Source organism: Anopheles marshallii, chromosome 2 (assembly GCF_943734725.1).
Source record: "Anopheles marshallii chromosome 2, idAnoMarsDA_429_01, whole genome shotgun sequence".
NCBI classification, from domain to species: Eukaryota; Metazoa; Arthropoda; class Insecta; order Diptera; family Culicidae; genus Anopheles; species Anopheles marshallii.
Window position 1 is genome coordinate 9,306,990 of NC_071326.1, and position 13,612 is coordinate 9,320,601.

The 13,612-nt window shown below is 45.3% G+C and overlaps 1 protein-coding gene across 1 annotated transcript in view; it reads right to left on the reverse strand.

Moving 5' to 3' along the window:
- Positions 1 to 13,612, reverse strand: part of LOC128707284 (protein groucho) — a 156,417-nt gene that overhangs the window by 16,420 nt on the left and 126,385 nt on the right. The window contains exon 6 of the mRNA XM_053802236.1: positions 440 to 577. Within this exon, the coding sequence (XP_053658211.1) occupies positions 440 to 577 (138 nt within the window). The remainder of the gene's footprint in view (positions 1 to 439; positions 578 to 13,612) is intronic.

A 13,612-nucleotide genomic window follows, 5' to 3' on the forward strand; every position in this document is an offset into this window, starting at 1 on the left:
TGAAAACTAAAATAACAACAAAAAAACACAAAACCTAAACTTGCTCAAATTATAAGTAACTAACCTATAAGAGCAATCCAGTATCAATGCGAACGGATGGAAGACAACAAAAAGGACACGTGTAAAAACAAGTAAAATCACGCAAGTCATATCTAGATGGAATCAACACAAAAAAAAAAATACCCCGCTGGTTTAAGGGTGAAAGCAAAACAAAATCTGGATGATGAATCTTATGCGATAAGAAAGGGTGAAAATTGAAAAGAATCTTCGGAGAAAATCAAAAACTTTCGCAGCTTCCAGCTTCCCATACGGACGGTGACGATCTACATAGCATTTACTGCGTTCGGACGGGGCTTTAGCATCACGACCGGGAAAGGGTTCGTCCTGCTGTTTGCCTTACATCGAAAACCAAACATCTCGCTTGTCTGGGGCTACTTACACCGATGATGGCGTTCAGTTCCGGCATCGTGACCTGTTTCGCGCGCTCGACCGCGGATGCGATCTGTTGCTGGTGTTCCGTTGCCAAAAATGGTAACAGCTGTCCGATGAGGGCGTTCAGTCGTTTGGCAATTTCGGTCTGAAAGAGAGAGAAGCAAGAGAGAAAAGTTGTGAATGAATGAATGAAGGCTAAATGACGATTATTCGTTTATTTCTTTTAAATTTCCTTGTGATCCATCGAATTCCTGCAAATAGAAAAACAATCAGGCACAATTATGCACTGACTAAAGACCTAAGATCCTCACAGAAGGTATTGAGCGTTTCACAAATCTGTCTTCAAAATGCTAAAGTTAGCTCCTTCTGTGGCATGACTGCACAGCCAAAGGATCGACTAATCTGTTGAATAAATTATTACCACACTTAACCTTACGAAGTCCGACTTGTCGGAAGGGACGAAGATGAAAAGGAAAAGCGCACGAAAGTAAGAACACCGAAATTTTTCCAACGTTACCCCAAAAAAAAGGGGATCCGTTTTTGATCCGTTTGCTTTTCACTTTCCCAAGATCCCAACGAGATAAGTTCTGCTTTTTTGTTCCCTTTTCGCAAAAACCATTATGTGCCCTTTCCTATTCAATGATTTTTTATTCAATCGAACCACACCTTCTCCTGTGTGCTGTTAGTTGAATACTTTGGCCGGCTTGCAGGAACTCCGTCCGGGGGTTTTTAGTCAACAATATTAAGCGTACCTAACGCTCTTCATTCAATCCTGGATAGCGACGGTTCTTATTTTCCTTGGCGTGTACGGTGGTGGTGGTCTCTACCTGATCGAGATCTCAAATCTACAAACAACCATCTGACCGTAAACGGCACCGAAAAGGAGGTATATAAAATTTGCGACTTTAGTCAACTTCTTCTGCTCTCTTGCCACGACCTTCTTACCACCAAATCGCACTAAGGGTGCCAATGGAGACGCCAGGTAAGCCGTGCGGTACGAACAGATGGACGTCCCCCCGGGCCGGGCCCCGGGCGAGTTTGGGATCGTCATCGCCCTACCGGATTTAACACATTGAACATAAAAAGGACTTATTTCCTAACCCTCCCAAGAACAAGAAGAAAAAAGAAATCCACCCAAAACCATGTGGAGGCGGACAAAAAAAACGGTTCAAACGCCTCCAAAAATAAGAATATCTCATCCTCTCCGCTCCACACACTAACTCACTAAAAGAAACTCCAAAAGAAAAAGGACATCGGCTTCCTAACAAAGAAAAAAAAAACGATATCCCTCTTCTTTTACAACTCTCAGTGTCAATGGAAAAAATGATAAATTTTCAGCCTTCCGGCCTTTCCTTCTCCTTGCGGCAGGGATTTAGGATAAGCAATTTCGGATGCATCCCGATTGAAGGCAGTAGAAGATGTGGTGGTGGGTGAGAAGGTCCGAAATGAATCGGGAGGAAATAGGAGGTTTTTCCTTTTAGCACTTCAGCCCAACGGTCCGTCCGGCAGAAGTGCAGTAGGAGTCGGGGAGTAGAAGTTGCTCTCTCCGCACACAGACCAGAACACAGAAATGTGTCGCAAATTCAGCCTGGATTGTGGAATGTTGGGTTAAGCTGCTCGTAACGGTTGACAAGTGAATGGATTTTTTCTTTGTCATTTTCGTGCTGCCGCTTCTTCTTTTGGGATGGGAGACACCGACACCAGTCCCCTGGCTTGTGGTTGTGTACAGGGTGTTGGGGTCTCCTTTTTGCCGTTTCCCCTTCCCACCATCCGACATGAGGGAATGGACAGAAAACCCGAGAGAGAGAGAGAGGGTGAGGATTTGTTGCAAAATGTGGAAAAATCTTATCCTTCATCATTTTCCACGCCCCACCGCCCCCATCCGCCACATCTCCCAAACACTGCAGTGGTGGACACAGCAACAACGACGAAAAAAAAAGTGTAACAACAGCAAACAGCTTTATAGTGTCCCATAAAATCGATTCGATTCTTATACCGCTGCTCGATGCCACTCGAGGGTTTGCTGTTCAATTTTTCGCCTTCTTACTTGACAAAACTCCCCGACCGGCAAAAGAGGAATGAATGAAATGGCCGCCTCCTTGGTGGAAAAGTTCAAACGGAATGCATAACACGGTCGCCCATAAGGTATGCTTAGTAACGTTCAAACGGTTTGAACGATGTGACTGAACCGGAGAGGGACGAAAACAAGCAAAGGGGGAGAGACTTTATTGAAAAATAATAAAACGAACAAAATCATCTATCCCCGGTCCCTCTCCACTTCGCTCCGTTCCTTTACGCCGTCACGCTAACCTCGACCGGGCATCAAGAGCCAGGGAGAGAATCATCATTCTCTTGATCCCACCCCAGTGCCATCATGGGTTTTTTGTTCGGGTTCGGGTGTTGTATTTTGTTCGATTTTATTTTCTTTAATATCAAACGTCAACTCGGAGGAATCGTCAACAGAATCCCCCTCCCCTCCCAGGCGCATGATTTGATTTTCGTGACGTTTCGTCTATTCGGTCCCTCCATCCACTCCATTCCTCCATTCTTATCGATCGATCGCAAAGCGACAGATTCCAGTTTTCGCTCGGCACCTATTTGAGGATTTGAATCGTGAACAGTGCTAGGGTGAGATGAAAAATAAGCTTCACGCTTCAATTGAACGCACCGGAAGCAAAACAAAAATATCGTCACTAATTGTAGAAGCCAAATCATCGCATCAGTGGATCAGTGGACAATTAGTAGCGAATTATCAAATCAAAGTAATTAACCGAATACCCACTGACTGAGGGTCACCAGTCGGGAGCCAACTCCCGATTAATCCCTCATCAATATCGGCAACGGTTGATTGGCTCACAATTGTCTTGAGAGAGACACCAGCAAACAAACCCATCATTCCTGCCCATTTGCCATGGGGTGCCATGGTTTCCCATTGACGCCATTTTGGCTTCTCATCACATTGTTCTAAGCCCTTTTATTGAACGTGAAGCCAAAAAAGAGCTCCGACCGAGTGAGCCGACAGAAAAAAAAACGCATTGCGCTCACTCTCATCATTCACTTAATATCAGCATCATTTTCCGCCGAGACATTCAATGGAAGATTTGGTACGGAAGAATAGAACCAAGAAAGCCCTTCCTTCTGCCTTCTGCCCAGATGAAGATTTATCCTTCTTCTAGATGACGATGAGATAAGATCGAACCTCTCGACTATATTTAACGCTACGAGGGCCACGGGCCAGTCACTAACCCATCTCATGCCTCTAGTAGACCTCTTATAGCTCGGGTCGACGGTCGAGGAGCGTGAGATCGGTATCGATTCTAATCGAAACCGCAGCTTCTCTTCACCCGCCCCGACTTAAACTCGAATCGAAGGACCAGGAGTTGTTTATTGGAGAAGCATTTTTTTTTTCCCGGAAGGATTTTCTTTGATTGAATTAGGCTTTATGACTTCCGGGCCCGGGTGGTTCGGTTATGATGGATGCGAGTTGCAAGCACGAACAACACCATCGGGGCCATCTTCGCACACCGAACGAAAATGGAAGTATCGGCATGAATTTTTTTTTTGGCAAGGGTGGGGAGGTGGTTTTTGTGTGCTGATTTGCCATTGCCACCAAAACAATGCAGATTCGCTTTTGCGCCATGTGCGCCGGGCTCTTCTACCTTCCAGCGTATGATGAACGATGAGTTTGAGGGATGCGTAAACACGCAAAAAGTGCGTTTTTCTCTACCATTTCGTGGGATGATTTTTCGGTCCCGTCCCTGTTTTTTTTTTTTGTGCTCGCTGTGGCCTCACTTCGGTGGATGTGCGAAAATGTGTGTGTGTGCGGGCGAGTTGGTTCAGATTGTGCAAACCGTAAATCCCGGGCTCATCATCATTCCCAATAACGAAAAAAGAAAGCGAAAAGAAAACGAAAGAAACCACGCACAAGACCTTGTGTGCGGGCGAAAGCAAAAGAACAAAGGCAGGCTCTCACACACACAATACGCACCACACCAAAGTGAACGACAAATGATTGAAGTTGATGAGCGTACGGGATGACGAGATGGCTTTCGCACAAAGCACAACCTTCCACACATCCTTCGATTCGGTTTGGGTGGCTGTGGCGATGGTGCCGCTGCCACACGGTGGCCACGCTCGGGGGCTTTGGTGTTGATGAATGGCTAAAACGAGGAGATTTAGAGAGCCGATGGATGGCTGACGGATGGAATGGAACGACGACAAACAACAGCGACGACGATGATGTCTGCCCTTTGCACCGTGTTCATTGGGAAATAAAAAAACGACCGGCAGGGGATGAGGGGGAGAGGACCCGCTCGTAATGCTTGTCTACCCACACAGAGTTCCGGCCGGAGCGGGGTTTTAGGAATCCGTAATTCATGATGAAGATGATCGCGTTGTTCCCGGGTACTGTGCCTTTTTTATTTTTTTTTTGGTGTGCCGTCGTTACTTACGGTGTGCGTGCTGCGTTTTTATTCAAACCACGAACCCAACATCATCTTCTTTATTCTGTCGCGTTAACAGGAAATGAACTGCTGCCACTTGGGTTGCCGGGCGAGAGAAAGAAGGAACCCACGGGAAGGATATATAGCGGAAGAGAGAGAGAGAGAGAAAGAGAGATATGGACGGAAGGTATGCATCATTCCATCACCATCATCATCATCATCAACATCATCGTGTTGGCCCCTTTGGCGGCATTGTTCTGCCTGTTACGAGAACGATGCGAACTGGGGAGATAATCTTTATCCCCCCCCCCTGTGTGCGCGCGTCTGGTAGGGCAACGCAACGCCAAAACAAATCCAAAAGCAAAAAAAAACAATCCCACACAGCCCCCGGGAAGGTGAAAAGAGATATGATTATGATGGAAGGCTGTTCTTTGTTGTTTTTTTTTGTCCCATAATGTGCGGCCATGCTTGCTCCATCCCCACTCCGCAGCTCCGCTTATGATGATATCGATTAATCCCCTGGTAGACGCGGATATCGTAAGGGCATCGTGAAGGCAACCGAGCGAACGGGGGGTAACGGGTGAGGTAAACAAAGAAGACTTCTGCAGGCCACAGAAAGGACTACAAAAGAGAAGTTAATAAAAATGCGTAGGAGGTCAGTCAGGACAACAGAAAGTGAAGAATAAAGAAGGATGCAAAAAAAACACGCCAACAAAACAAACAAAACCAACACGAACCCGAACGAAAAAGGGCTTCGAAACTGCAGGTGGAAAGAGTGGCGACAAGCATAATGGTACAACACCCCCACAAACAACGCAAATGTGCAAATGACTGATTGTGATGAGTTATGCTGAACTGGCCGCTGGCAGGAAGTTTTGGGCCATTTTCGGTAATAATGGGGAAACAAATGATGAATCTGTTGTGGCAGTAAAACGAACTTTTTGCCTCCCAGCCAACCCCGGTATTATGTTTTTTTTTTTTGTGATAGAAGGTTCAAAAACTGAACAAAAAAAAAGGTCAAATTATTTTGATCCGGCTTTTTTTCTCCAGCCGTTGTTTGAGGTTCGCTCGTACCCATTCGACGTGGATGCACATTTACTGATTATGTGGTCTAGTAGGCGCAGGCGGATGTTAAATAATCGTTTGGTAGGAAAAAATTGAATTCCATCGGCGTTTTTGTTGTGGGAGATGATGGGAAAAAAGGAGATAAACACATTTTATTGGCGTTTGGTGTACTATATACAAATGGACAATGGCATGTCAGTGAGAAAGTGTCAATTTTAGTTGACTTTTTCACGTTATTTTTCATTATCCATATCTTGGAGAAGTATTAAAAAGCACGAACTACACTGTAATATAGTGTGAATCCATCTAGTGTGAAGTTTCCAAAAAAATCGAACTACGATCGATGTGATGGAAATAGGACACCACCCCTCCTAGTTTGAAAAGCGCAATTGTCAACAAACGAAACAGCAGAAACAGCCAGTACATAGCAGAACACGCACAAAAACAGACTGATCAAACGGTACACGAAAGATTGGAAGTGAATGTTCGCCCAGAATGGCCTATGTGCGATCGTATCGTTAAAGTCCGTTACAGTTCACCGTTCCCTTCGGTTGCGTTTCGTTGATCCGTAGTGCACTTATTCAAAACCACACATAGGGAGTTGTGGAAAGGGAGTCAGCTTTTTTTTTTACAGCACAACAAAGCACACTTTGCCTGCCCCCTTAGACGAATATGAGGTTATGTTGATCAGCTGCACTCTCCATGGAGTTGCCGTTTTTGTTACTTGCTAGTAGTAGTAACGGATGCGTTACGGTGCGTGCTTTAGCAGTGTGTGGCCGCCGAATGACAAGGATGCCACCAGAACACCACACGGATGCTGTGCATTGTCGTGCATGTTCTGGCGGGATAGGAGCGGGTGCAGCTGCAGAAGAAGGTCAGGAAAATCAACAACAGCTACCTCTCACATTCGTGTTTCTCTTTCTCTCTCTCGTTCTCTCTTATGTAGATGAACGGGCAAAAACTCACTTCCCGTATATACATTTACACACACTGATAGGATGAAATTTTCAAGGGACACAAGGATCGAATGAACTGATGCCTTTTTGGTCAGCTTTATGTCAAGTGCAACAAACATTCGGCAGGGCATCATCATGCTACTCTTGCTCCGCAGAACATTCCCCAAACCCCCCTCCAAGGGGAGGACAAGAAGCTACCAGCGCCGGGTGTGTGTGGGACAAACAAGCCAAACGGTAGCACGTGTTTCAGCTTCCGTGGTTGAATGGAGCTTTTTCCAGCCCTACGCCAAAAAAAAAGAAGGGAACAACGACATTGCAAAACACTTCCCATGAGCAATCCCACCGATTCTATGCTCCACACTCCACACCACAGCTTTGATCTAGTGCTTCACCGTCCCAAAAGCAGTGCGGAAGCACCGGGACACCGACGAGCGTACGGGCAAAAGACATCGGACGAATCAGGTTCTGCATTTTCTCGAGCATCATCACCAACATCGCACATGGGAACGCCGTATTTTGAAAGGCCTCTCCAAAGCACAGGCCAGCAGGCTCTGTCGGATATTCAGGCCCGGCATAACTGCGTCCAACGATGGTGTTTGACTATCGGCCGGGTACTCGCCTTTTTCGATTTTTCTTTCCTCCCCCCTATTGCGCTTTCTATCTCTCTTCACCTTTAGCTCTGCCGTCCCCCTCTGATAGTTCCACGGAACGATCTTCAGTTGGAGTTGGAAAAAAAACCAGGACGGAAGAAGACCACCGGGAGCAAAACATATCACTTCCGACATTCGAACTCGGGAAAGGATGTCTCGGTGGATGAAATATTCCATTGTCCACAATGGGAGGGAGGACGCCGACCCAACATCGGCAGACGGTAACACAGAGTTAGTCCTTTTTCGTGTTTTTTTTTCTGTCCGTGTGTGTGTGTGAGTTGTGGGTCAACAGCTGTGTGTGCGGTTTGATGCAGGGGTTGTTCAGATGACCTTTGAGCTTCACCGAGAAGGGGTTTTGGCTCTGTTGTGGTAGGATTTTGGGGGATTTGAATTGAGGTTTCGGGTTTTAAATATTTTTCCCTTGGCCGTCATGGTTCGGCGAGTGCTGTTTTTGGGGGAGGGGGTGTGGGAGAAGGTGAAGTGGCACACCCCGATGGCACTAAATAAAGCTAATCTATTTAGCATATTTAATTCCATTTTAAATAGTAATCAAATACGACAACTTTACATCAGCAATCCAATTATCATAACAGGCTCTAGTCTCGTGACAGCCACTCAAAACATACCTGTCGAATTATATTCACATGCGCTCGCTTCACCGATATGAATATAAATTAAATTTCCAAACTAAACATTTCACTTTCCGCCAACCGATTTTTGACCCCGCCCCGTAATCTCGATTGGGTGTTATGCGAGTGCCAGACACACAAAAACTAAAACCGAAACCGAACAACAAACCCCACCCGTGTACGGATTTAGATATCCGTGCGATATTTATCGCATTCGAGTGCAGGCATCAAACAGTGACATAATCCACCGCCAAAAAGCGCCACGTTAGCAAATGGAGTTTGGTTGAAAGTGAAACAGATAAAGCGACAAAGTAAAAAAAAAAAAACACGAACCAACTATGCATATCAATCGTCCGAAGGGGGGAGGGATCCTCTGGTGTTTTATTTCACTTTGTCCATCCGGTTGAATGTTTTCGGGGATACATTTGTTGGTTTTTTTTTGCTGCTTGGCTGCGCATTGTCATAACCACCACCGAGTGCCACAAAACAAAAAACAGAACCATAACTGAAGCACGCTTAGAAAGCAAATGGCTTCGATTTGCACACAGTTAAAAATTAAATTTGCTACACATGCTGCGTACAGTAGATAAGCAGTGAGCGGAATCAATTCCCCCTCCGTGGGCGCTTACACTCGCCGTTGATCTCATCGAAAAACGGAATGCTCATCTACATTCAAATGCAATCCAACATCATTTTTTAAAAATAATCATAAAAACGGACTGTGACTGAACAAAAAACAAAAACGTGAAAAACCCATCAACCAAACAAAAATAATGCCCCCGCTCTGTTGTTTGTTTATTTGTTTGTCTCTCTGGCACGTTGTGCTTTTTCTGTTTTTCATCTGTGTGATGCGCTCATCAATATAACAGCTTACAGTTGTTTTCGTTTTTTTCATTTTTTGGGTTGTTGTTTTCGTTACCGGAATTGCATCGAAACCAGTTGATAATTTTATTTATCTGTTTTGGGTCCCCCACCACCCCAGCACGCCATACATTTTTAATGCTTCTTTGTGATGCCGGTTTAGCCCGCCGGAATGGCTTTATGAGTGGCCACAAATGCATAGCGAACTGGGAGGGAGACGGACGAAGCTTAAAATGCAATCGAATGTGTCAGGAGACAGGGAGACAAAAACAATTATTTGAGTAAAAGCATGGCGTATGGAGCAGGGAAAAAGCGCGAAGGGCGGTTCCGAAATGATAGCAAATTATTGTATTGAAATATTCACACACTGTTTGCTAGCGAAAGGAAAATCGACGAATGAATAAAACATGGGAAAAAAGACTAGAATTATTTAAACAATTGAAGGAATTTTAAACACGAAAGGATATCATCATAGTGCAGGGAAATTGGATGAAAAGTTACACAACCCAGCTTTATTAAAGGAAGAAAGCAATTAAAATGCAGAGAGAAAATTATATAAAACATCATTGAAAAAATAAATGGGATTGAGTTCAGGATTATTAAACTAATATAATAATATTTATAATCACAATTAAAGCCTTAAATAAGATCGATAGATTTTGTATATTTTTCACATATATTCAATTTAATGTAACAATATACTGCTATGTTTATTTATGTTTTTCATATTTAAACAATTCAAACCCACAAATCATCCCACTCGCATTCCATCACAAAACGGTTAATCAAAACTGGGTTCCGTTTCATCAGCCCCAACTCCAACGGCGGGGGTGAAGCGAACAAGAAAAACCCAAAAATCATTATAATAATCAAAAGCATGTTCGCTTCCAACAGCTTTCAACAGCCGCCGCCCTGGTGCCTGGTGGTGGAAAAATTATTAAGCTTACCCCACCATCCCTAAGCTCACACTCGCCGGCATTTTCGCCAGCAAAACTCGCCACCGGAGCGCTGCGTATGCTGCACCGCGAGGTAGAAAGATAATTATAAATCAAATTGTTTTAATTGATACAACTATTTATGATCGGACCCAATTAACGGACGGAAGGATAATTCGTATTTATCCTCCTCCGTATCCGTAGTCTCCTTCGTTCGGTGCCCCCTGCGAGCTCCACGAGCGTAGCATCGCTTCTGCCGATGAGAGCAGCGCATAATCATTATCTTCTTTCACCAGTGTGCCGAGTGAATGAGAACGGTGGCGGTGGATGGACAAAACACATGTGCACGGGGGGTGGTATCGGTTTCCTATCCACACGATAGGAGCAGATACATCAAAAACGGTCTGTGTGTGTGTGGGAAGGGCTAGTGGAGCTGTTGAAATTAATTCAATTCAACGACTCATGTTGAACTCATGTGGCGCCAGGTCAATTCACACACTGCATCGAGGGTCGGAATCAATGGAGGCGCCTGGTGGCGTGTGCCATATTGGGGACAGAAAATTCGCCCGCACGCAACATAGATCAGTGCTGTGAAAAACCGCACTGCTTACGATTTATCGGTAGCATAATCATTATAGACCACTGGAGATGGAAGATTTGGAGATTTTTTCACAATTTATTAACTCTATTGAGCTTATTTGGTTAATGGTTAAATAAATGATTAAATATATTAGACTGTTAATACATAATCTGCAGCAACCTTAACCACAAACCCCGATTGTGTTGTTGTGTATAACATTAACAAAATAAACAACTCAATTACACCCCCCCAGGCCCCCTCCACAATTCAATTTGCGGCATTCTTCCTCTTCGCCCTTCGATGGGTTGACAAACACACGGGTGTTGTATCGGTGTTTGGCCACCGTGCACAAAATCCCAAACCAACAATCGTGTCGACGCAAAACTTTTAACACGAGCTCGAGAGATACTCACACTCCGGGGGCATCCACATCCTCACGCATTATCACATCGGTTTGTTTTAATTAATTGGTAATTACATGTTATATTTAATGTTTAACATCGGCCGCGAACGTGTGCAATACGTCCACAGGCACGCGAACGGTGTGCGAGATGAATGGGAGGTAAACATAACACGGACTCCCTTCTCGGCGCCTCCTTGCCCTCCCGCCAGAGTGCACTGGACACCAAGGAACGCGGGAACGCGGGTGGAAAATGGATTTCCCATGTTGTTCCCCAATTGGGGTGAAACCGTGCGTCTGACCCAAGGATGGTGGAGTGCGCGCAACGAATGGGCAACGAAATGGCATCATAAGCCGCAAAGTTGTGGCATTCGGTTCGGGTTTTTGGGGGGGGGGGGGGTTCCATCCCACCACCCACCTGGCTTTGGCATCGCGATTCAACCCAACCCACCTCCCACCCCGGGGGCACATACATCGACGAAGCGTTGGCTTATTGACTCGCATAATGAGCGCATATTTACCACTGCTCCACACCGTCCACAACAACACGCCCATCCCCTCCCGCCCGGTCCACCGTCGCTAGTACACATTTCAATAATATCCGGGCAAGCCATTCCGTTCATTTCCGTTTGTCGAACAATTTGCAACACATGAGCTGGTTTATTGATGAAGATAATGATGCCTCTCGATGTGCGTAAGTTTGCGTCTGTGTGTGTGGTTGGGAACTTTCAGTTCAGCCAGCCAGTGCCGTTAGTGTGCCGACACGCGCGTACGTGTGTCAAACACGCGAACAATAAATTGTACGTCATACCCTCCTCCAGCACGCCCCGCACATCCGGCGGCTGCGTCGCTCGTCCATCTGTCGCCCAACAGCGAAAGCAGAGATCATCCCGTCACTGTTAATGGGCAGGGCAGGCTACGAGGTACGAGGAGAAAAGTGTGGTGGCTGCGTGCGTTGTTGCCGTTGTCATTATTCCATAAATAAATACATCATTATAAATGAAGTGTGTTTCCACCACTTACCGGTTTGTGGTGGCAAGGGGGGGGGGGGGGGGGGGGGGGAAGGGAGAGGCGCGTGGGGCGTTATATTGAATAAATAAAGTGGATAACAAATAGCCGGTACCGTATGCACAAACTCTGACTTTCCCACTTGGCCCATTGCCACTGTACGCAAGAAGGGGGGGAAAGCGGCGCCGCAATTCAGAATCGAAAGCTACGCTCCATTTACGCATCCACCGCACACATCACCGGAGCCTTTTATTTGGGGAAAAACATTTTAACCGATCACATCCGATTTGCCAACAAGGAACGAGGGGGGAGGGATGGGGGTGATGATGGTCAACTTGACCACACTTTGAATAGCAAACGGTGCGCAATTGCAGTGAAAGCGGGATGATGATTGTTTGTTACCAAATGTACACCAATGTGTGCTTACTTGTGGATGTACATTACCGTGCACTTCACTTCACTCACCACTGGAGTCCACTCCAACGAAAAAAAAAAAGGGAACATTAATGAGTGAAGGCAACAGGTTTTGCAAACCGCGGCCAATTATTGCGTCCCGTTGATTCCCTGTTCGTTACAAATGGTAGGGAATTAGCGTGTTGAAGATTAACAACCATTCGTAGTAACAATCTGTCAATACTACGTTGATATAAAGAGGCATTTTAAATATATTAATTCGTTTCCAACTCCACCGGGCAATCGAGTCGCTTTCGACCCCTCTAGAACGTCGTCTAATGTGCCTCCATTGGGCACACATGTGATGGTTACAGTGAGAGAGTCATGAAATCTTCACGTGTACGGTTGGTAAACTGGAAAAAATTGGAATTAGAATTGGAAAACTAGTACTTCCAAAGAGATAACTTGGCCACACAGTTCCCATTCTAGTGTAGAGCCAAGATAGTACCACATGAAACGGTAGAAAAAGTGCCTTCGTGTGCAGAATATTAAGAGCACAGATGCGATAAAAAAATGAAGATTTTAAGTTCGTTATGAATATTCACATATTCCTTAATGCTTCAAGGCTAAGGCTCAGTCCTCAGGCATGAATTCTAAACTCTTTTCGCACATCTCCAGCTTACAATCGATTCCAAGAAAATTGGCTAAATCATCGGATTCTTACATTTAATCTCCTCTTGTTATATAGCATAGCAGTTCCGCATTAATGCAATCATAAAAAGCCATATCCGCCATACGAACTGATAAATTCGAGTGGCAGTGAATAATCTCTCAATTTCGTTACAAAAAAATAAAGTTGAAATCAGCGCGCTTAATTAGACTTTCGGTAACAATTTTTCCTTCGCTGAAGAGTGGCATATTTCAGGCCATATTTAACGATCAACACGCGTCACATCATTTCACCGCGCACAAAACACATTTCAACTCGAGCCACCACTTAAGCGAAGGCCGTACGCACCATCCGGGAGCGTGAACATTATTAATTATAGATATCTAATTATCTACCTCCCAATCTTGCCCAACTGTGGCTTTCCGCAACAGACATTTCTTTTCTATTTACCAAACACCACGCGTACGCGGGAGAGAGTTCGTTACGCCCGCCTGCCACCGGTGCGCGCCGGTGGGATTTACGACGCAAAAAGATCCCAATCATAGTGCGGAATTTTCCTAACCCACGGAAACACGGGACATGTATTGTTGT